We start from the raw sequence: 25019 nt of genomic DNA on the forward strand, positions 1-25019 counted from the left end.
CCAAAACCTAAAAATGACCAAAATACCCCTAAAACCCAAAAAAGACCAAAATACCCTCGAAACATAAAAATTACCAAAATAGCCCCAAAACCCAAAAAATGACCAAAATACCCTCGAAACCTAGAAAATGACCAAAATACCCCAGAAACCTAAAAAAATGGTGGAAATAACCTCAAAGCCTAAAAATTGACCAAAATAACCTTGAAACTTAAAAATGACCAAAATACCCCCAAAACCTAAAAAATGGTCAAAATAACCCTGAAGCCTTAGGAAGTGACTTGGTGAAGATATCTGCAAGTTGATCTTTGGAGGAGACGGAGAAAAGCTTGAGAGCACCATGGACAAGATGATAACAGATAAAATGACAATCAATCTCGATGTGTTTAGTCCGTTCATGGAAGACATCATTGTGAGCAATATGAATGGCACTCTGGTTGTCACAATAAAGGGGAGTAGCAGAGGATGTGGACACACCTAAATCCTTAAGAAGCCATCGTAGCCAAAGGAGCTCAGATGTGGTATCAGCAAGGGCACGATATTCTGCTTCAGTACTAGAGCGGGCCACAAAGGTTTGTTTCTTACTTCGCCAAGAAATCAAAGAAGAACCAAGGAGAAAGCAATAACCTGTAGTGGACCTGCGATCAGTGGGATCTCCTGCCCAATCAGCATCAGAGAATGCACGGAGTACAAGAGGAGACTGAGCTGAGTAGAAAAGGCCATGAAAGAGGGTGCCCTTCAGGTATCGAAGAATGCGCAGAACAGCAGCATAGTGAGTTGATCGTGGAGCAGACAGATACTGGCTCACCTGATGAACAGCATAGGAGATGTCTGGACGAGTAACTGTGAGATAAACTAGGCTGCCAACCAATCGTCTGTAAAGAGAGGGATTAGACAATGGTTTCCCCCCTGAGGGAGTCAGATGCGCATTAAGCTCAACTGGAGTGTCAACAGTCTTGCTATCAGTGAGTCCAGCTCGAGACAAGAGTTCAGAAGCATACTTAGTTTGAGTAAGATAAAGTCCATCTGTAGAATGAGTGATTTCAAGACCCAAGAAGTAGCTGAGATGTCCAAGATCTTTCATCTCAAATTGCTGACTGAGAAAACCCTTGAGTTCTTGAATGCCACTGAGGTCATCACCAGTTATGATCATATCATCCACATACAAGAGAAGTAAAATAGTGCCTTTGTCAGTGCGACGAAGAAATAAGGCAGAATCATAATGACTGGCCATGTAACCCAAATGAGAGATGGTAGAGCTGAATTTGGCAAACCAAGCTCGTGGAGCTTGTTTAAGGCCATAAAGTGCACGTCGAAGGTAACAAACCTTGTTTGAGTCAACAGAGAGACCAGGAGGAGGTTGCATATAAACTTCTTCATTTAAATCCCCATTAAGGAATGCATTTTTGACATCCATCTGAAAAAGATCCCATTTACGGGCAGCAGCAACAGCTAAGAGGGCACGAACAGATGAGATACGAGCAACCGGAGCAAAGGACTCTTCATAATCAATCCCATACTCCTGTGTAAAACCTTTTGCAACAAGACGAGCTTTGTAGCGCTCAATGGACCCATTAGAGCGAGTCTTAATCTTGTAGATCCACTTACAACCAACCACAGATTTCCCGGGAGGGAGTGTCACCAAATCCCAAGTATGATTTTTAGATAATGCATCAAGTTCCTCTTTCATTGCAATCTGCCATAAAGGGTCAGTGGAAGCCTCACGATAGGTGTGAGGCTCATGTAGTGTAGCAAGAGCAGTGTAACAATGATAGTCAAGTAAATGTGCAGGAATAGATCTTACTCGAGTTGAGTGACGAGGTGGAATGTCTTGTGCAAGATCTTCAGGCGGAGCAGGAGCAGGGGACCCAAGCTCAGGGTTGGGGTTGGGTAGCTCGTCTTCAACCTGTTCATCTTCCACCTGTTCATTAAAGGGTGAACTAGGAAAGGGATCAGTGATATCTGGTGGTTGGACAGAGAAGTCTACAAGAGAATCAGGAGCAACTACAGGAGGATCAGGAGCAGCTACAGAAGGAATATGTGCCTCATCTGGAAAAAGATCTAAAACAGAGGAGGAAGATAGGGAGGCACGAAAGTGAGAGAGCTCGACAAAGAGGCGATGTTCCCAAAAGACAACATTGCGGGAAACACGAAGGCGATGAGAGACAGGGTCATAACACCGATACCCCTTTTGAGTTTCGCCATAGCCAAGAAAACAACAAAGCCTTGACCGAGGCTCAAGTTTGTTATGCTCATGTGGCTGAAGAAGAACGAAACAAGCAGAACCAAAGGAGCGAAGGTGGTGATAGTCTGGAGATGACCCAAAAAGGCGCTCATATGGAGTTTGATTTTGGATAACCGGACTCGGAATGCGATTAATAGCATGAACAGCATGAAGAGCAGCTTCGCCCCAAAAAGGAGCAGGAACTTTGGCAGAGAGAAGGAGAGCACGAACAGTGTCAAGAATATGACGAAGTTTCCGTTCGGCTCTACCATTTTGCTGAGAGGTACCTGGACAAGTTAGTTGATGAACAGTGCCATAGGAATGCAAAACAGCTTGGAAAGCATATTGAGTATATTCAAGAGCATTATCAGATCGAAAAATTTTGATGCGTTTGGAAAACTGAGTTTCAACCATTTTTGCAAAATTAGAATATACTTGCAATAATTCAGAACGATGTTTCATATTAAAAATCCAGCTATAGCGAGAGTAATCATCAACAAAGACAACAAAATATCGAGACCCACCAATACTAGAGACAGAGGAAGGGCCCCAAACATCAGAATGAATAAGGTCAAAGATATCAGTGGATATTGATTCACTAGTATTGAAAGGCAAAGCTGGTTGTTTTCCTAATTGGCACGAAACATAATCAAAATTTTTTGTAGACACTGAACCTAACAAACCTCTAGAAGCTAATTGTTGTACCCGAGAGGAAGATACATGACCAAGTCGAGCATGCCAAAGTGCAAGGGAAGGAATTGAAGAAGCTGTAGCAGCTGCAGCAACAAAAACAGGAGCAACAAGTGGAAGACGAAGGTTGTCCACGGGAAACATACGCCCAACTCTGGGACCAGTCCCAAGCTCCCGTCCCGTCCTCGGATCCTGCACAATACACCCAGAATAATCAAAGATAATGCGATAACCCAACTCAGCTAATTGTCCAACAGAAAACAAATTATAAGAAAGGTCAGGAATATTAAAGACTCCAGGAACCGAGAGATTGGAGGTCGCAACGGAACCTATATTATGACCAGACATTGTGGAACCATTTGCTGTGCGAATATTAAGAGGGTGTGGTGCAGGTTTAAGGTCAGAAAATAAGGACGAGTGAGGTGTCATGTGATTGCAACAAGCAGAATCCATAAGCCAAGAGGTAGGAGACATACCAGATAAAGCTGAGAGAGAAGAGGAATAAGATGCATTACCAACCATACGAATGACATTGGCGATGATATTTATAAGGTCATCTGTGGAAATGGTGAAAGTGGATCCAGAAGACTGAGACTTTGCAGAGATGGGAGCCATAGGTTGGACACTCTCAGTGTTAGCAACAGTAGCAGCAGAAATGGAAACAACTGATTTGTTGCGTTGACAGCAAGTCTCAATATTATGGCCAAAACGTTTGCAAAAATTGCAAAAACGTTTGTTGGATTGTCGGCGACGATTGTTGCAAAAGGAAGAAGACCTGTCCTTATTCTTCATTTTGAAGCAAAATATGCAAAAATGGACTGCAAAAACGAAATCTACACGAAAAACTGGGTAAGGAGCACCTGGACAGAAAAAGTCAACCTCGGTCAAAGTCAACGGTCAAAGTCAACGGTCAATGCTCGGTCAACTGTCAGAAGATGACGTCACGGGATGACGTGGCAATGACGTCAGCAAAATAGTGGATGCTGACGCAGCTAGGGCTGACGTGGCAGGTTCGATGACGTCAGCAGACCAGGTGAGGGCGCGTGAGGGAGCGTGTGAGCGCGTGCAACGCGTGGCAGCAAGTGGACGGCGCGTGACGGCGCGTGGGAAGCGCATGGCTTGAAATTTCGACGCGTGGAGGCGCGTGTGGCGCGTGTTCGTCGAAGCAGCAACTATGAGCGACGCGTGAGGGCGCGTGAGGTCTCCGATGGTGACGAGGCTTCCACGGATGTGTAGATCGGCGCAGGACGATCTCAGTTGTACCTTCAAAAATGAAATCGGAGCAATATTCACAGCGGTGATGCAAAGAGCAATGGTCTGTGTAGTGTGAAACTCCTGAACGACGGCGGCTGCAGGTCCGGAACCCAAGGATGACGGCTGGATGACGTCGGAGGTTCAACGGCGATAGGCTGCGGCGGCAGTTGTGATGGCGGAAGCGTTAGTAAAAGAAAGGAAGTCACACAATGAAGACAAGACTGCTAAGAAAAGGTCAAAGCAATGGCTCTGATACCATATTAGAAATACTGAATGAATGTATTGTATTTCATCAATCAAAGAATATACATCAGTGCCTTAATATAGGAGACCTATGTGTGCGGTACAAGTGAAGTGTAGTACAAGTACAAGTGTACTGTACAAGTATCCTAGTTGGGCCTAAAGCCCATAACATAATATACGTTAACACCCAAAAATCATGGTCACCAAATTTACGCAGGAAAAAAAAAAAAAAAAAAAAAAAAACACACCAACTTCACCATAGGCCATCTTTGATTGAAGAAACTTGCCTCATTGATCTCAATCAAACAGCATAAGTTAAACCAAAACAATGGAAGGAAGCAAGTGGTACATATCATGATGAAGCATCTACTACCATTATGATTATTATTGCTTGCTGTTATAGTCCCAAGCAGCATTCCTTCTAATGTACCGAATTTTTTTTTTTTTTACTTGAAGATAAAAGAAGCCAAGCGTTTGGCCATAGCCTTAGCATTCTCAGTCTCAATTTTTAACATATGGAAAACATGGTCTTCACCCTCTACTTCAAACAATTCTATTTCGCCTTTCCACCCACTCTTCCTCACCATATCAACATACCAAACACCTCTATCCCTTACCAAATCCTTCCCAGCCACACACACAAGCAACCGATCACACCCAAGCCCAGCCAAGCTCGGTGCACCTGGCCCTTCTGGATTGATCATTGGATTGTCAACACCACCAGTTACTGAGGGATACACAAAGTTCCAAACTAAACTTGGCAAGCTCTTCTCGTGTACTTCCTTAGACTCTGAGCCAATTGGCTTAGAACCCCAAAAATAAGGATGGACAACATAAGCACCTAAAGCTTTAACACCACAAGGCAAGCTCTCAACCCCAGCTCTCATAGCTATGTTATGTACTATATTGCCACCAGCACTATCACCCCCTATAAAAATTCTTTCAAAGTCACCGCTATTGGTTAACCATGGATCTTTATCGTTACCAGCTGATTGAGAGGCAACCCACTGAAGTGCAGCCCAGCAGTCTTCATAAGCAGCTGGAAGAGGGTGCTCTGGTGCAAGTCTGTACTCAACCGAGACAACGGCTACATTAATTTGGGAGACTAAGTTGCTGAGGTAGCAGTGGTAGAGGCTTGAGAAGGCGGATTCAACGCAAAAGCCACCGCCATGGAAGTAGACCAAGATGGGGAACTTTTGGTTTTGGTTGTGGGAAGTGAGTTGTGGAAGGTAAAGGCGAGCTGAGATGGAAGGGTTCTCTGAAATGGTTACGTCTTTGGATGAAACTCCAGTTTCTGGATCTTGATCAGGTGATGGTGGAACAATCGGTGTGTCTTCGAGGCGTTCCACTGAGCCATCCTTGTAGACCCGGATCAAAGGAAGAAGCTCTATGGCTACTTCTTTGGTGGCGGAAGTCATTGCAGCCTTTGGTTGAGAAAAGAGAGAAAATGGATGAAGGGAAACTATTATTGCTTGCTTGCAAAGCTTTAGTGGTTAAAAGTGCAGGAAGAGAAGACATAAAAGACCTTTGTGACAAAACTCCAGAATTTGTTCTCATCTGCTTGCTGATAATACGAACAAGTTGATAAAGACAAAACAGGTAATAAAGAAAAGCAAGTGTGTCTGCATGACTTCATCAGATTGTCTAGTGTCAGTGGATGTGGTTAGCACATCATTATTAGATGAATTATTAAAATATTAGTACATCATTTCATGACGTTGAATCAATTAAGATATTTGCTTGTAGGATAGAATTTGAGGTTTATGCACAGTGGTAACAATTATTCAAGCATCTTCAACGGCATAAGCAAACACAAAATCATCACAATTTTAGAGAGTATGCTTCAACAGTTTCTCTAAGATGTAAAGAGTATAGTATAACCGCAAGATGATGATCCAACATAAAATCCCCTCTTTCCCATTTCCCTTTCAAAAGTAACTTCATCTTCAAGTGGAGTTGTAGAGAGGCCATCAGAGATTTCATTGAAGTTGACTCAGAGATATGCTTGTGATTTGTGAACCATGTGCGTGCTGCATGTACAAAAGATTTGTTCGATAAAATAATTTGAAAAAGATTGTTTATAATTTTTTAAAATATATATAAGTGAGAAAATGATGTATAAATATGTTTGAAATATAAAAATATAAGTTTAAAATGATAGACCAAGCCCTCAACCTCTGCGAAAGTGTCTTGTCCCACACACAATCCAGGCACATCTTCAGATAAAGACAAAACAGGTAATAAAGAAAAGCAAGTGCGTCTGCATGACTTCATCAGATTGTCTAGTGTCAGTGGAAGTGGTTAGCACATCATTATTAGATGAATTATTAAAATATTAGTACATCATTTCATGACGTTGAATCAATTTAAATATTTTTTTAGGATAGAATTTGAGGTTTATGCAGAGTGGTAACAATTATTCAAGCATCTTCAACAGCATAAGTAAACACAAATTCATCTCAGTTTTAGAGAGTATGATTACAAGATGATGCTTCAACAGTTTCTCTAAGATGTAAAGAGTAGAGTATAACCGCAAGATGATGCCCCAACTTAACTCTTTCCCATTTCCCTTTGAAAAGTAACTTCATCTTCAAGTGGAGTTGTAGAAAAGCCATCTGAGATTTCATTGAAGTTTACTCAGAGATATGCTTGTGAACCATGTGCGTGCTGCATGTGCAAAAGATTCTACCTCTGCTGAAGTGTCTTGTCCCACTCACAATCCAGGCGCATCTTCAGATAGAGTACCATCGCAAACAGAGATGAAGCTGTAGTTGGACCTGGGGCAGTGCTCCCAGATTTTTTTTTTAATTTTTTAATATATATATAATATATTATTTTTAACAATTTATTTTAATAAAATTATACTTTACCGTCTCAATAATATTATTAATATTTTAAAAAGTTATAAAAAAAATATTAATCCATCAACAAAAATTAAGCCCAAAAAAAAAAAAAAAAAAAAAAACTCTCAACGGGTTCTAACTAAAGGGAGTTTCTAAGACAATTTACGGCAAGACACACACCTAATAAAAGAGAGAAAAAATGGATTTATAAGCCACTAAAAAAAGAAAAAATAATAATCACTTACAGTAGAAGGCTTTAGAACTGAGGAGTTGGACAGTGGCACTGTAGTAGAACAGCAATTGAGCATAACCGAAGGTAGACCAGTGCACTACGCCTAACGACACTGGCCACCAGTAGTCCACCGCAGCAATCAACATTGCTCAGAGGCCCCAGATTAAACCTGGTAACATTTTATCCCTCTCTCATATCTGAATTTCTAATGATTGGTTAGTTGGTTGATTAACTTAGATTTAATCATATATTTTGACAGTATTGTGAAGAAAATTAAAAGAGAGGCAGAGTTGAGAAACTCCACCACATCTTAAAATTAAAAATAAAAAAAATAAAAAATAAAAAAAAAAGTCAAAGAGAGAGAGGTAGACTCTAACTCCATCTTTGAACTTTCCCTTTCAATCTTTAATAAGGCCAAAGATATTTTATTTTAATTTTTTATAATAAATGGTGGTTAGGTGGCTCTAGGTTAGTGACTAACAACTGTGAACTATGTAAAACAACACAATGCTCATGTGATGTTTTCACAGTTCTGTGCATTTTAGTATAGACTTGTAGTTTCATTTGGTAGTGTTTTTGTTATTTAGTGTCTTTTAAAAAATTAAAAAGATTTTTAGCAAAAATATAATTTTGCTCTCTATATTTTATAATTATAGTCAATTTAATCCCTATTATTTTCAACTTGTAATCAATTTGGTCTCTACCGTTAACTCTCTAACGAAAAATGTCTACATGACACACAATATGTGACAGCAGACACACAAGATGCTAATGTGGCTAAAAAGTAATGTTTAAAAAATGCCACCTCAACATTAAATTGAAAAAAAAAATGTGGAACATTGCCAGATTTTCCCGAATTTTCTTTAGCAACCAAAAACAAAAATGCAAGCCAAATCATTGGTGCAATTCTTTAGTTTTTGAGTTTGTTGGTTATTTGTTGACTACTTGTGTGAATAGTGTTTGTCTATTGTGTGTAATGATTGTAGATTATTGACTATATAATGACCTGATAATTTCAAATTATATTTTATTTATAGATTATGAAAAAGCCAACTACTATATTTTGATTTTTTCAAAAAAAAAAGCTTCAAATGATTTAGAAGCTAAAACTAGTGGTGCAACATTGCCAACTACTAATGTTGAGGAAAATCTAATGTTTCATTTTCATAAATAATTGCACTGTAATAGCTTAAAAAACAATAATTTTGTATATTTTTCTCTGTTGATGGTTTATTAAATGAATGTTTATTCGGAATGACAAATCTCTTGGCTCTCACTTAAACCAATTAATTGGATTTTCCGAAGCTATGAGTCATGAGTGGGAATGTACGATCATAGAAGGAAAAAATTGGTTGAATGGTGGGACAGAGTGACAAACCATAAAGTAAAAGAAGCGATGGTTGAATTCTCACCTGTATTTCTCTTTTTTATATTTCACCTCTGTGCCATGCTAACCGAGTGGAGGCTGAACCATTTGGAAGAAAGAAATTAAGGGCCGTTTGGATTGAGTTTTTTGATAACTCAATTCTCTGTTTCCATAACTCATAACTCAAAAATGGTGGGACCCATAGTAAAAAGGTTGTTTGGCCAAACGATAACTCTGTTTCCATAACTCTGTTTCCATCACTCAATTCTCTAATTTTTGAGTTATGAGTTATGGAAACTGAAAACAACAAAAGGCTGTTTTCAGTTTCCATAACTCATAACTCAATGGCATTTTCGTAAATAAACACACATGAGGGACCCACAGCCGCAACTTTTGACCACTTTTTGACTTTTTTTTTTTTTTCTGGGTTGGCGTTGCCTGTTTGTTTTTTTTTTTTTTTCTTTTTCTTTTCTTTTCTTTTTCTTTTTCTTTTTCCTGGGTTGGCCGTTCAGGTTTTTTTTTTTTTTTTTCTTTTTCTGGGTTGGCGTTGCCTGTTTGTTTTTTTTTTTTTCTTTTTCTTTTCTTTTTCTTTCCTGGGTTGGCCGTTCAGGTTTTTTTTTTTTTTTTTTTTCTTTTCTTTTTCTGGGTTGGGGTTGCCTGTTTTTTTTTTTTTTTCTTTTCTTTTTCTTTTTCTTTTCCTGGGTTGGCCGTTCAGGTTTTTTTTTTTTTTTTTTTTTTCCTTTTCCTGGGTTGGCTGTTCGGTTTCTGGGTTGGCGTTGTTTTTTTTTTTTTCTGGGTTGGCGTTGTTCTTTTTTTTTTTTTCTTTTTCTTTTTTTCTTTTCCTGGGTTGGCTGTTCGGTTTGGTTTTTTTTTTTTATATATATATATATATATTAGCTTCGGTGAGTTGGGTGCTAAAAAAAAAAAAAAAAAAAAAAAACTACTGTACTGGCTGACAGGTGTGGGACCCATGAATAGTGTGAAAAAATTGAGTGATGAAAATAAAAGTGATGTTGCCAAATGAGTGTGAAAAAATGAGTGATGAGTGATGAGTGATGAGTTATGAGTGATGAGTGATGAGTGATGGAAATTGAGTGACGGAAATTGAGTGATGAAAAACCCTTACCCAAACAGGCCCTAAGAAGCACAGAGATAGATAAACCGTTAAGATATCGACCCGGATAAATAATAGCCCAATTCATGTAAATTTTCTTTTCTCTATTGGGCTTAACTAACTAATCACCCACCATATAGATTCTTTAGTCTAATATCTTATCCAAACTAATTAACAATAGGCTTCGTAAGATAATATTATATTTTTAATTTAATAATGTGCAGTTAGACTTCTTAAAGCTCTCATAAAATTATAATTATAATTTATTCTTTTATGATGTGCACAGCAAATAATTAAATATGAAAATTTTTAATATTATGTCAAAATTGAAGGATGTTACTTACTTTGTCAAGGTAAGTATGAATTTTAATTTCTTTTCTTATGATGCTGCAAGCCTGCGACAACATAGAAAGTAAAGATTTCAAGCGAATTTGTGTTGATTCCTAAAAATTATGATATTGTTATAAGAATTGTGAACTCAAAGTTGCTTATTGGAATTTAGGATCATCTTATCATGAAATTTTCCAATATTCACAAACAAAATTTCATCTAGGCTAACAGGTCTATAAATTCTTCTATCACACACACTCTTGGTTGGATGAAAAGAGAGGAGACTAAAAGGGAGTGAGGAGAAGTAGGTGGGGTTTCCACTCACCCATGTTTGGATATTTTATTTCGGAAAAATTTTACCTCCAAACTATTTTGGAGGGAAATTCATCCACCTATTACATGGCAATTGATAAAATCATCCATATATTTTATAACCCATCTTTTTAATAAAAAAATACATTTTTTTTAATTATTTTTCATATACCAACCAAAATACCTAAAAAATTCCTAGTACAGTCAATACAAGTTGGTATTATATCCATTACATTTCTGGGGGCATTAATACTGGTTTAGTAATTGGTATCGATATTGTATTAACTAATTTGGTTTATGGTCACCAATTTTGAATTTGACAGTGGCTTTATCAGGTGGATTTTAGCTTGCATCTCATTAGTATCATTCGAAATTCTAGTTAATGGAGGCAAATCTGAATGGTTCAAACCTAGTAGGAGTTTGAGACAAGGAGATCCTCTGTCGTCATACCTTTTCATTTTGGGGCAAGAGGTGCTATCGAGAATGCTGGATAAGGAACTCTGTTCAAGTAACATCAGCGGTGTCAAAGCAAGTGTTAGAGGTCCTGTTGTGACACATGTTATGTACACTGACGATATTGTCCTCTTCTCAAAAGCCACTAAAAAAGATGCAGAAATCTTAGCAAAGTTTCTTGACAAGTATTGCGAGTGGTCAAGCCAAAGCCTAAATAGAGGCAAATCTGGAATATTTTTTTTCCAAACATACATGTTCATCAAGTAGAAGAGCCATAAAACACCATCTCCAAATGAAGAGCCTCAAAAAGGAAGCTATCTATTTATGAGCACCCTTGTTCCTATCTAGATCCCCCTCAAAGGATTTCAAATTCCTTCAAGAAAAACTAGAAGCTAAGCTAACAGGGTGGAGAAGCCGATGTCTCTCTTGGGCAGGTAGGTGCACCCTCATCAATTCGGTCACCCAAACCATACCAAACTTCACTCTTTCTGCTTTCAATATTCCAGAGAAGATTTGTGATAAGCTTGACTCCTTAACTAGGAGGTTTTGGTGGAAACCAAAGGAAAAAGAAGGGAGATTTGTAGCTTGGAAGGCTTGGGACAATCTATGTCGTCCCAAAAATGTAGGCGATCTCGGGTTCCAAAAAGCCAAGGAAGTAAACTCAGCCCATCTAGCTAAGCTAGCCTAGATGGTATGTTCAGGGAAGAGAAGCATGTGTATGGATTTACTCCATGCAAAGTACAAAGTTAGCAATGATTGGCTTCGAGTTGACCCACCTAAAAAAGTTTTGCCCACATGGAGAGCAATTGAGTGCCCTAAAAAGCTTGTCGAAAAAGGAGCATGCTATCAGCTTGGTGATGGTAGGACAATTGATGTTTGGACAGATCAGTGGGTCCCATGGCTAGAGGGCTTCAAGCCTCAACCTAGAGTGAGCACAATCACTTAACACCCTCTAAAAGCTTTCGAGCTGATAGATCAACATTCTAAATCCTGGAACTCCAATATGATTGCTGACTTGTTCTCTACCGATTCAGCTAGAGTTATTTTAGCTATTCCAATTCCTTATAATTCCAAGCAAGACAAGCTCATTTGGGTGCCAAAACTCTAAGGGTATGTTTTCTATCAAATATGTTCATGATTTTTCCTTCAGATCATCTAGCGGTAACAACCAACAAAACAACCTCTAGAAGAAGCTTTGGAAAGCAAGGTTACCTGAGAGATTAAAAATGTTGTTATGGAGGATTGGTGTAGACGCACTTCCTACGAAGGTGAATCTAAGCTGAAGAATTGATCATTTTGATCCTACTTGCATCATTTGTAACTCTGGAGTTGAGTCTTGTGTACACCTCTTCTTTGAATGTCCATTCGCTAGAGCTTTTTGGGCTTCAATCTACTGGGGTATCAAAATTAATCCCTCCTCCTTTGTTTCCAATGAAGACATTGTTAAGCTCATCATATCTCCCCCTAGCTCTCCACTCCCAGTTCAAGACCAATGGACCATTTCGCTTAAAATGATGCTGATTATTGATGAAATTTGGAGGACAAGAAACCTGACCCACTTCCAGGAAAGTAGAGCTGACATACACAAGGTGAAGCAAAATGTGGAGCTCTCCAAAACCTTCTCAGCCTTGACTCCTACTCCTTCTGTGCAACCCATTTCGACATGGACCCTACCCCCCATTGGCTGGGTCAAACTCAATGTGGACGAGGCACTAAACAACTCCTAATCAGTTTTAGCTGTTGTAGCTAGGAACCACTTGGGTGAAGTTCTGTTTATTTAGGGCTTTAGACATCATCTTTGCACACCATCTCAGGCAAAAGCAACTGCTATTCTACCAGCTGTCCACCTAGCAATTCAAGAATAATGGATGACTGTCATTATTGAAAAGGATGCTCAAGTGTGCTTCAATGCTCTATCATCACCTAATCATGTCCCTGACTGAAACATAAGTACTATTGTTAGCAACATAAATAGTTTACTCTCTTGTTTTGTTTCTTGCTAGTTTAGATGGATTAGGAGAAACAGCAATTATGCAGCACATGCAGTTGCTAGATTTGCACTCAACTCCCTCCAATCGTTTTGTTTTAATAAAAGCAATCTTCCCCTTTCTCTTGAGTTTGTTTGTAAGGGGGATTGCTCTCCGTGTTCTTAGTTTTGAGTAATGACATTGAAGTTTAGCACCAAAAAAAAAAAAAAAAAACTAATTTGGTTTATGTGATTCAACAACAATACTTATGTTTGTGGTGTGAGTGCCATTGGGGGACATGGGGTCTACATGGGTCGATAACATTACTTACATACATAGCATAAGGAAGATGGGTGTAACATGGGGTTTACATGGGTCAACAACATTCCTCACATATGGAGTATGAGGGAGTACAAAAGGTGAAAAATGAGAAATATGGAATTTTTACTTTTAAAATAGGTGATAGAGTTTAAACTTAAGATTATAGTTGTCAGTATAGTATAATACACGATACGTATCGTATCGCATACAAAAGGTTCCATGCTCATAAATCGTACAATAAATAGGTTTGTACCATATGAATCGTATGATATCCTAAAATTGTACGTATTGTATGATACATAAACATGCGGGTTAGAATTGATTTTTTTTTTTTTTTTTGTGGTTTAAAGTTTATATTTTTTTTGTTTTGTTTTTATTTATGAATTTATTTGAGTCCAACTAGTTATTTGACTTATTTTTAACATAATTATTAGATTACTTCGTTGAGCCCAACAAAATAATATGTTCATGAGTTTTTTTCTTTTTCTTTTTCTCCTAAAAATTTAGAACAACACACTTGACATTCCACTTTCATATTTGCAAATTTCTTTTCTAACTATGAATAAATTATTATTTTTACTTTTTCTAATTGTTATAAGTCTAACAATCAATAATGCCAAAAATAAATATAAAGAAAAAAATATTATTAAAAAAAAAAAAAAGATAGTAAATGCTAATGATGATGTAAAAAAGTGTCAATGAAGAAATAATTTCACAAGATGAACATGATAACATAGAATTAAATGGAGTTGATTACACAAGATGATGGATATTATGGAAAAAAAATTATTATTGTGGCTCATATGCCATGTATTATTACTTTTGAGTTCAATAAATTTGAATGTGTATGTTATAAACAAATGTTAATTCGATTTATTAATTTATATTTTTTTAAATATTATTATATAAGTAATTGTGGGGGGGGGGGGAGGAGGGGTCCGAGAGAGGTACCCATGCCAAGACAGGCCCAAAGAGATCTTTGGCCTAATTCACTATCAGACAAGGCCCAACCCAACTAAGATACTCAATGTATCCGACAAACTAGAAAACCAGAGGAGTACACTTCACCCGAGGAGGCTTCATAAAGGGTGCCCCATGGAAGACGAGGAGGAAGCTAGCATAGTTGAAAAATAAAGAACCGAAGTCAGCCATAGTCCCAGATGCAGGCGAGAGGGAAAGGAAACTTACAAGTAAAGCAACAATCACCTCCACATTAAATGCAATGCAACAACTCAGTGACAACCATCACCTCCGCAATAAATGTGTACAATTGTACATATTTGTTGAGTTTACAATGTAGGATTTACATTGCTAGTACAGTATAAACTAAGAATTTTCCTTTTTTATATATATACATTTTTGTGACAACGAGTTTCATGTGGCTCATCCCAATAATCTCTCCCATTTAAGTCTTTGACATTCTCATCAAAGTGCATCTTACATTGTATAGTTCTCCCCAAATCACCTGGCATTACTAAATTAAACCACATGATATTACAAGTTGGGGTAGACCCCAAAGCCAACTTCGACATCACTTCCTAAACGCACACTAAATCTCTATCTACAAGTTGTGCTTTGGGCAATCCACGATAAAGAACAAGTTATAATGGTCTTCAACTCAAATTTTCTTAAAATAATCATTTTTTGCCAATTAATCTTAGTTCAAATGGCACTTCCTCATCTCACAAGCTTCAAAATTCATTCTAGATTTTTAAATTCTTCCCACATAGCACATAAATCCCCATCCTTATTTGAAGTATACACTCCAATAAAAGCCTAAATGAATCTTTCCCTTAATTTTTTTTTTTTTTTTTTTTTTGATAGATGAAAGGATGGAATAATCTGGTAAAAGGTATCTTTCTCTATGTTGAAAAGACAAGAAACAGAGTATTGACCAATATCCACATCAATCTTTTTCACAACCCACCATCCAACATGAGATGAACAACCCAAGTAACACCATCATTTAACAAAATAGTCCAATATATAAAAGCCTCTACCTTATCCAAGAAAAAACAAAACTCCTATCATGCTCCTTAGTCATAACTTTTTTTCATTTCTTGAAAAGCATACCACATCTCCCTTCGAATTACACATATAAATCCTTAAAACAGACTATTATTAAAGATCATTCAAACCCCAAATATTTCAAGAAAAATCTTCATATTCATAACAGATGCTGAAGAATCTCAATGCTAGTCCTCCTCCCTTCCCTTCTACCTAAACCATTCTTCTCTATATCAAAAATCAGTGGAAGAAGCCAAATTTTTTAACTACAGAAAGTAGAGCTGACATACACAAGGCGAAGCAAAATGTGCTTTCAAGATTCGTGGAGCTCTCCAAAACCTTCTTGGCCTTGACTCCTACTCCTTATGTGCAACCCATTTCGACGTGGACCCCACCCCCCATTGGCTGGGTCAAACTCAATGTGGACACGACACTAAACAACTCCAAATCAGCTTTAGCTGTTGTAGCTAGGAACCACTCGGATGAAGTTCTGTTTATATGGGGCTTTAGACATCATCTTTGCACACCATCTCAGGCAAAAGCAACTGTTATTCTACCAGCTGTCCACCTAGCAATTCCAGAACAATGGATGACTGTCATTATTGAAGGGGATGCTTAAGTGTGCTTCAATGCTCTATCATCACCTAATCATGTCCCTGACCGGAACATAAGCACTATTGTTAGCAACATAAATAGTTTACTTTCTTCTTTTGTTTCCTGCAAGTTTAGATGGATTAGGAGAAACAGCAATTCTGTAGCACATGCAGTTGCTAGAGTTGCACTCAGCTCCCTCCAATCATTTTGTTTTAATAAAAGCAATCTTCCCCTTTCTCTTGAGTTTGTTTTAAGGGGGATTGCTCTCCGTGTTCTTAGTTTTGAGTAATGACATTGAAGTTTAGCAAAAAAAAAAAGAAAACTAATTTGGTTTATGTCTTCAACAACAATACTTATGTTTGTGGTGTGAGTGTCATTGGGGGACATGGTGTCTACATGGGTCAATAACATTACTTACATACATAGTATAAGGAAGATAGGTGTAACATGGGATTTACATGGGTCAACAACATTCCTCACATATGGAGTATGAGGGAGTACAAAATGTGAAAATGAGAAATATGGAATTTTTACTTTTAAAATGGGAGATAGAGTTTAAACTTAAGATCATAGTTGTCAGTATAGTATAATACACGATACATATCGTATCGTGTACAAAAGGTTTTATGCTCATGAATCGTACAATAAATAGGTGTGTATCATATGAATCGTATGGTATTCTAAAATTGTACGTATCATATGATACAAAGACATGCGGGTTAGAATTGATTTTTTTTTTTTTTTTTGTGGTTTAAAATTTATATTTTTTTTGTTTTGTTTTTATTTATGAATTTATTTGAGTCCAATTAGTTATTAGATTTATTTTTAACACAATTATCAGATTACTTCGTTGAGCCCAATAAAATAATATGTTCATGAGTTTTTTTCTTTTTCTTTTTCTCCTAAAAATTTAGAACTACATACTTGACATTTCACTTTCATATTTGCAAATTTCTTTTCTAACTATGAATAAATTATTATTTTTACTTTTGCTGATTGTTATAAGTCTAACAATCAATAATGCCAAAAATAAATATAAAGAAAAAAATATTATTAAAAAAAAAAAAAAGAGATAGTAGATGCTAATGATCATGTAAAAAAGTGTCAATGAAGAAATAATTTCACAAGATGAACATGATAACATAGAATTAAATGGAGTTGATTACATAAGATGATGGATATTATGAAAAAAAAAAATTATTGTTGTGGCTCATATGCGATGTATTATTACTTTTGAGTTTAATAAATTTGAATGTGTATGTTATAAACAAATGTTAATTTGATTTATTAATTTATATTTTTTTAATTATTATTATATAAGTAATTGTAGGGGGGAGGAGGGGTTCAAGAGAGGTACCCATGCCAAGACAGGCCCAAAGAGATCTTTGGCCCAATTCACTATCAAACAAGGCCCAGCCCAATTAAGATACTCAATAAATCCGACAAACTGGAAAACCAAAGGACTACACTCCACCCGAGGAGGCTTCACAAAGGGTGCCCTGTGGAAGACGAAAGGAAGCTAGCATAGTTGAAAAATAGAGAACCGAAGTCAGCCATAGTCCCAGATGCAGGTGAAAGGGAAAGGAAACTTACAAGTTAAGCAACAATCACCTCCGCATTAAATGCTGTACAACAACTCATTGACAACCATCACCTCTGCAATAAACGTGTACAATTGTACATATTTGTTGAGTTTACAATGTAGGATTTACATTGCTAGTATAGTATAAACTAAGAATTTTCCTTTTTTATATATATACATTTTTGTGACAACGAGTTTTATGTGGCTCATCCCAATAATCTCTCCCATTTAAGTCTTTGACATTCTCATCAAAGTGCATCTTACATTGTATAGTTCTCCCCAAACCACCTGGCATTACTAAATTGAACCACATGATATTACAAGTTGGGTTAGACCCCAAAGCCAACTTCAACATCACTTCCTAAATGCACACTAAATCTATATCTACAAGTTGTGCTTTGGGCAATCCACGATAAAGAACAAGTTTCTTCAACTCAAATTTTATCACACAACTTGGGCTTGCACAAGCAACTTTAAGAAATACAAGGTTACCTCAAGGAGCTTTACAAAACCCAACTTCACCAACTTGTTAAAAGAAATTCAGCACACCTTTGAGACTCTTTGCCTTAATACATTTCAATGGCCATGATAAGAGGAAGAAAAGCTCAAAATTAGACTTTATCTCTCACACTTGTGTGTTCCTTTAGTTTTTGTATATATGGTCCTCTATGTGTACGCTAGAAGATCCGATGAGAGAGCTTGGGCCCAAAGAAAAGAAAATAAGCCTTTATGAGTCATGACCCAACTCGTGTGTTAATTTTATTTTTGTATATATTTGTCCTCTATGTGTAGCTGGAAACTCCCTTAAGAGAGCTTCGGCCAAAAATAAGAAAATAAGCCTTTATGAGTCAAGACCAAAACAAGACCCAACATGGACCATCCATCAAACTATAATGTCATTCTAGGCAGGATAACTCTCAAGCAAATGAAGCTGTCACCGCAACTTATGGCTTGATGGTGTGGTTCTCCATGGAACATAAGAGAGGGGAAATCGAGCGAATTAAACCATACCATTGTTCGGGAATGTTACATAGCATCTTTGACGAGTAGCAATTCCAAAGAATCTCTCACTATAAGAGAGATGAAGGTGAGAGAAGAGGATAAGCAAAAATGTGTAAAACCAATGTAAGGTTTGTCAAGATTAGGATAGAATGAGACCGATTATAGGAGACCAACCTCCATGTAAGTGGAGTTTTATATATCCCCATGATACAAAATTCCACCTCTGAACTAGTGAGGGCGGTTCGCCTTAGCTCTAAAATTATGCCAAAGAGATCAACCGGTGTATGCAAGAACTCTTGATGGAAAATAGAGATGTATATACATATATGAATGCATAAGGACATATACTGAATAAAACCCCAAAAATCATGGTCACCAAATTAAGCACGAACACAATAGAAGTAATAAATAAATAAATAAATAAAACCCTTCCCCATAAGCCATCTTTGATTGAAGAAATTTTCCTTATTGATCTCAATCAAACAGCATAAGTTAAACTAAAACAATGGAAGGAAGCAAGTGGGACATATCTTGATGAAGCATCTACTACCATTATGATAATTATTGCTTGCTATTATAGTCCCAAGCAGCATTCCTTCTAATGTACCAAAGTATTTTTTTAACTTGAAGATAAAAGAAGCCAAGCGTTTGGCCATACCCTTAGCATTCTCAGTCTCAATATTGAAGATATGGAAAATATGGTCTTCACCCTCCAATTCAAATAATTCTATCAACATATCAACATACCAAACACCTCTATCCCTTAACAAATCCTTCCCAGCCACACACATAAGTAATCGATCACACCTAAGCCCAGCTAAGCTCGGTGCACCTGGCCCTTCTGGATTGATCATTGGATTGTCAACACCACTAGTTATTGAGGGATACACAAAGTTCCAAACAAAACTAGGCAAGCTCTTCTCGTGTACTTCCTTAGACTCTGGGCCAATTGGCTTAGAACTCCAATGATAAGGATGGACAAGATAAGCACCTAAAACTTTAACACCACATGGCAAGCTCTTAACCCCAGCTCTCATAGCTATATTATGTACTATATTCCCACCAACACAGTCATCCCCTATAAAAATTCTTTCAAAGTCATTGTTATTGATTAACCATGGATCTTTATCAGTACCAGCTGATTGAAAGGAAGACCATTGAAGTGCAGCCCAGCAGTTTTCATAAGCAGCTGGAAGAGGGTGCTCTGGTGCAAGTCTATACTCGACCGAGTCAACGACTACATTTATTTGGGAGACTAAGTTGCTGAGGTAGCAGTGGTAGAGGCTTGAGAAGGCGGATTCAATGCAAAAGCCACCGCCATGGAAGTAGACTAAGATGGGGAACTTTTGGTTTTGGTTGTGGGAAGTGAGTTTTGGGAGGTAAAGGCTTGCTAAGATGGAAGTGTTCTCTGAAATGGTTATGGCATTGGATGAAACTCTAGTTTCTGGGTCTTGATCAAGTGATGGTGGAACAATTGGAGTGCCTTCGAGGCGTTCCACTGAGCCGTCCTTGTAGACCCGGATCAAAGGAAGAAGCTTTGTGGCTACTTCTTTGATGGTGGAAGTTATTGCAGCCTTTGGTTGAGAAAGAGAGAAAATGGATGAATGAAACTATTAGCTATAGCTTGCAAAACTTTAATGGTGGAGGAAATGGAAGACTTTGTCTTTTGGGATAACTTTTTTGGTGGAAACTTACTAAAAACTACGTAAATAAAACTAAAAGTTAGTTAAAATATTATAGTGTGACTCAAAAATAGTATAAAAAAATAAAGTAAATAGACTCATAAATAGTAGCAAACATAGAATAAATATTAACAAAAATAAGTTAAATAGTAAAAAAAAAAAAAATGTCTTTCTCAGCCAATACAAGACACAACCTATGTTGAACTTTGTGACAAAACTTCAAGGCCTGTTTGGTAATAGCTTTCAAGTATAGTTATTCAAAATGATGTGAAACTGTGGATTAAAAAATGTTGTGAAAATACGTGTTTAAAGTACTCATAATGCAAAAAAAAAAATGTATTTGGTACCATGTTTCAAACAACATAATTTAAAATGTGAAAAAAAAATATAATTGTATGTTTGGTATATGTATATATGTATTTTTTTTTTTTTTTAAGTGATAACTTTCTAACAAGTACAATTATTTCATTAATATTTATTAGAGAAGTACACTTGAGAGAGATGGAAGGAAAAAAGAGAAAGAACTAAAAAATAGAAAAAGATGAGGTGTGCATGAGAGAGAGAGAGAGTTGTAGTTATGTGAAGTTTTATCAAGTGTATCCCACACTTTTCTAAATATTTACAAAAGTGTCATTGAGTAATATTATTTGAAAAGTGAAAATTAGTAGGAGAAGTTTTCTAAATTTAGTATTTAAACACGCTAAAATGAGAAACGTAATTCAAACACTCTTAAATAAAATCTCTTACCAAACGCGTTGTTTTTTTGGGTTCACAGATTTTGGTTTTTAAACACTAAAAACTATTATTTGACTACCTTACCAAATAGGCCACTAGGGTTTTTTCTTTTATACTTATAATATAAAACCCTATACGTCAAACTGGGCTTGGGATGAGTTGGAAATTTTGTAGAAAAAATAATCTAAACGAGGTTCGATTGATCGAGCCTTGCAAATTTAGACAAATAAATCTTGCAATTACTCGATTCCAACTTTACAAATAAATACACTTTGAGCAACCTAAATCTAGACTCTAATTTTTTATCATGGTTTGCCAACATATTACACATTGAAGTTCTAAGACATTTAGCTCCTAAAGTCTTAGAACCTAACATAAAGAACTATTTACTTGGAGAGAGAATGAATGGACCTAAGGTAGAGAATGATGGCACAATGAAGACAACATGCTTCTCTAAAACCTTTGAGTAATAACAAAGTTACTTGCTTTGATTTTTTGCTCTAAAGTTTCATCAATAATTTCATGGTTTCCATTAAAGAGAGAGAATTCAAAGAGTTTAGTTTTTGTGACAATCCAGTTTCTACATTGCAGCATTTATATCAGTTTTAATATAACCCTATAGGTTTTTCAGAGCATTTTTGTAGTTTTTTATATAAAATCTTCAGGTTTTTCTCTAATAATTTATTTGGTACAAAAATTAATTAAAAAAAATAATGGGACATGTGGCACAAAATTACGAATCCAATTAAAATTTAATTAGATTTTCTCTGAGTTTTGGATGTATCTTACGATACACGATATAGAAAATAAAAAATCAATTTACAATACAATTCACGTTTTGATGACTATACTCAAGGCCACTTAGTAAGATACTATACCATAATAAACTATCATTCTTCCCAAAAACGTTAATAAATAAAGGTAAATTTAATTATTTAATCATTTTTCTAAAACTCAAGTAATGGATACTGATCAAACATACAAGACATCTTCCAACATAATTTTTAAAATCTCAATCATGTTTTAGCTATAAACTTCAAAACTTTATGGGTCTGTTTGGATAGAACTTATTTTGTTGAAACTGAAAACTAAAAACTGAAAACACTGTAACAAAATAATTTTTAAATGTGTGAATAGTACTGTGAGACCCATTTTTAATGAAAAAGTTGATAAAAAGTAAAGTTTATGGGACCCGTGAACAGTGCATTGTTCACAGAAGATCGGGTCAACCATTGCGGCTGAAAAAAAAAAAAAAAAAACTGAGGAAACGCAGACGCAGCACTTTAAGTGCTATCCAAACGAGCACTATATTTATAAATTTGCCAATAGAAGTAGTTAGAAACACTTCAAGTGTTGTGAGTTTATTTTAATTTGATTAGTGCTTAAAATATATATATATATATATATATATATTATTAAAATCATTATTGCGTGCATAATATATGGCACTAATCATTTTTTCTGTCAAGGAAAGTACATATAAATTACAAGAGAGAGAGCATAACTAAATTAAAAGTAACAAAAAAAAGTGTAAAACGCAACATTATGACAACACACATACAAATACTATTAAAGTGAAGCACCCGTGTAACTTGACTACCTCCCATGCCAAATACAAGGCTTATTTTGCTCAATTTTCAAAACCATTACTTGTTTTCCCCAAAACCTTGATAATACTGAGAAATAGAACTGCAATTCGGTGGGATTGGAATGTCTGCAGTCCCTTCCAACATTAGTAGAACTTTCTTCATTGAAAGACGAAGTGATGGGTCATATAGAATGCACCAAAGTGCCACTTTAACCATTTTCTCCAATTGTCTCATTTCTACCTCTTCATCATTGACTAGTTTACCTAACTCACCACACTCAAAGCATCTGTAAGACCATTCTTCAAGAATAGCCTCTTCTTCAGAAAGATTATTATCCACACACCTCCGACAACTTATAATCTCCAATAGGACTATTCCAAAACTGTACACATCTACTTTGACTGTCACGGGACAATTTAGCCGATGCCACTCTGGTGCAACATATCCCCTTGTGCCTCTAATATTAGTGGTCGTTTTGCTTTGATCTGGCTTCAATAGCTTTGCCAATCCAAAATCAAATATTTTTGCACACATATTTTCATCCATGAGTATGTTCTGAGGTTTTATGTCACAATGAATTATTTTTTCTATACACCCTTCATGAAGATAAAGAATTCCTCTTGCAATGTTACAAGCAATTCCCATTCTTTCATCCCAAGAAGGTTTTTTTTCAGGCTTGAAGAGCACATCTGCAAGTGATCCATTGCACATGTATTCATACACCAAAAGCCTATTTGGTCCATCATGGCAATACCCTAGAAGACGGATTAAATTTTTATGATGTATTCTCCCAATAACTTTCATCTCAGTCTGAAACTCTCTTTCCCGATCAACCAACAATCTCTCTAGTCTTTTCACAGCTATAATCTTTTGGCCATTCTCTATTGTTCCTTTATAAACTATGCCAAATGATCCTCTACCAAGTTCATCCTTGAAACCATCAGTTATTTTTTCAAGTTCTATATAAGTAAATGATCGCGGACCAACATCCTCATCACTTAAGACAACGTTTCCCGCATTTAATATATTTTCATTTGCAAAAATACGGGATCTGTAAATAGCAATTCCAGAAATGGCCAACACAATAAATGCAAAAGCAACTAATGAAACAATGATAATTAGGATGTCCAATCCTTTTTTTTTTGTCACAGTTCCTTCTGAAGAGGGTGTAGGTGTACGTACCTTGATGAAGGCTAAGGTTGCGTTTGAGTCAATATAAGGGATTTTGAAGTTCACAAATTTCAAAGGAAGCTTTTGTTTTCCGCATACCCTGTCATTGAATAGCGCAGCTTCACAGCTACAGTCCTGCAAACATGCATCATCGCAATCCTGTTTGGTTGACAATAATGACTGAGAATAAGTAACATTCTCCCATATGATACCAGGCACTTCTTCCATGGTGGTATTCATGCCTTTTTCATCGCAATTTTCTGTGGTGGAATTCCTTTCACAGCCTAAAGTCCTTTGCTCTCATCAATAAATACAAAACCAGGAAGACATGTGCAATTTATATCATTACCACCTTGGACACAAAATGCATTGACGCCACATAAACCCCTAGGAGAACATATGTTAACGACTGGTTCATTTAAAGGTGACCATATAATTGACCAACCACCATTCTGTTCCTGCAGATTGTATGAGTATAGCCGCAAGAATCCATCATCCTCCATTCTCAGACGGTAGAGTACGGTACCCTTTGCAGAATTTCTTGATGGAGATATAGGCAAATTGAAACTGCTGTTGGTCACGTAAAGAAAACCATGATCATCAAGGTTTAGACTCCCATTCGGTATACCACTGCTTGTTGACCAATAGCCATAGTCCATTGTTAAGCTGGTTCCAACTGGGTATAGGGCGACATATCCATTTTGTTGCATGACGGCACGAAATCTACCCGTTGATTGGTTAGACTCAGACACACTGGACTTCAACACAACGAAGTCGTCAGCAAGTAGTCGCTGAGTTGGTAAAAGGGTATCTGTTGGATGTTGGAAACTCTCCCATATTGATTGGTTATCTGAATTATTGACAACAAAGTTGCCTGTATCAAGCATGGAAGCTGAACTTGCAGAACTAAAATTTGCCACGCTTGTCTCTGCTCCTTGCGCTGATTGCAGAACCAAACGTCCATCACTTGTGAAATTCAATGTGGATTCAGCAGAAACTGGAGGATTGTCTCGATTGGCTGTCCAAACTACAGTCTTTTGAGTAATCCCAGCAAGAAAAACTCCTACAGCAAAGCCATTGCCTTGCTTGTAGAATCCAAAGGCATATAGACCAGAAGGTGATAGCCATGAAGAGTTAGTGATAGGTGTTAAAATAGAGCCTGGCTTCACAATGGATTGCCCTTGTTGAGCTTTTACTGTGAAAATGGATGAGAGGAGAAAAAAAAGGGAGATAGGAGTCATCATCGAAGAATGGAATAGTTCTCTTTGTGTTTGCCTGGTTGAACTAAGATATCCAGCTTCGTATATATGGT

General features: G+C 36.8%; 3 protein-coding genes and 1 pseudogene across 3 annotated transcripts; all 4 read right to left on the reverse strand.

Moving 5' to 3' along the window:
- Nucleotides 1–376: 376 nt before the first annotated feature.
- On the reverse strand, nucleotides 377–1405 carry LOC115962736 (uncharacterized mitochondrial protein AtMg00810-like; the record flags this gene model as incomplete). Its single annotated transcript, XM_031081617.1, has 1 exon — nucleotides 377–1405. A coding segment is annotated over one exon (1029 nt), but the record flags the coding sequence as incomplete, so codon positions are not given.
- Nucleotides 1406–4635: 3230 nt separating this feature from the next.
- Nucleotides 4636–5958, reverse strand: LOC115962735 (2-hydroxyisoflavanone dehydratase-like). Its single transcript, XM_031081616.1, has one exon. The coding sequence runs from the start codon at nucleotides 5824–5826 to the stop codon at nucleotides 4855–4857; it is 972 nt and encodes a 323-aa protein (XP_030937476.1). The 5' UTR covers nucleotides 5827–5958; the 3' UTR covers nucleotides 4636–4854.
- Nucleotides 5959–18978: 13020 nt separating this feature from the next.
- On the reverse strand, nucleotides 18979–22181 carry LOC115964906 (2-hydroxyisoflavanone dehydratase-like). Its single transcript, XM_031084132.1, has 2 exons — nucleotides 22149–22181; nucleotides 18979–20141 (listed from the first exon to the last, which is right to left on the reverse strand). The coding sequence occupies exons 1-2, from the start codon at nucleotides 22179–22181 to the stop codon at nucleotides 19029–19031; spliced, it is 1146 nt and encodes a 381-aa protein (XP_030939992.1). The 3' UTR covers nucleotides 18979–19028.
- A 206-nt stretch (nucleotides 22182–22387) lies between these two features.
- Nucleotides 22388–24963, reverse strand: LOC115962734 (annotated as a pseudogene).
- Nucleotides 24964–25019: the final 56 nt, after the last annotated feature.

This window comes from Quercus lobata, chromosome 10, assembly GCF_001633185.2.
Source record: "Quercus lobata isolate SW786 chromosome 10, ValleyOak3.0 Primary Assembly, whole genome shotgun sequence".
In the NCBI taxonomy this organism is placed as follows: domain Eukaryota; kingdom Viridiplantae; phylum Streptophyta; class Magnoliopsida; order Fagales; family Fagaceae; genus Quercus; species Quercus lobata.

Coding starts and splice junctions, on each gene's coding strand:
- LOC115962735 (XM_031081616.1), bottom strand. CDS start 5,826: ATGACTTCCGCCACCAAAGAAGTAGCCATAGAGCTTCTTCCTTTGATC.
- LOC115964906 (XM_031084132.1), bottom strand. CDS start 22,181: ATGGTTGACCCGATCTTCTGTGAACAATGCACT. Junction 20,142..22,148: donor TCTTCTGTGAACAATGCACT/GTTCACGGGTCC, acceptor TATAGCTAATAG/TTTCATTCATCCATTTTCTC.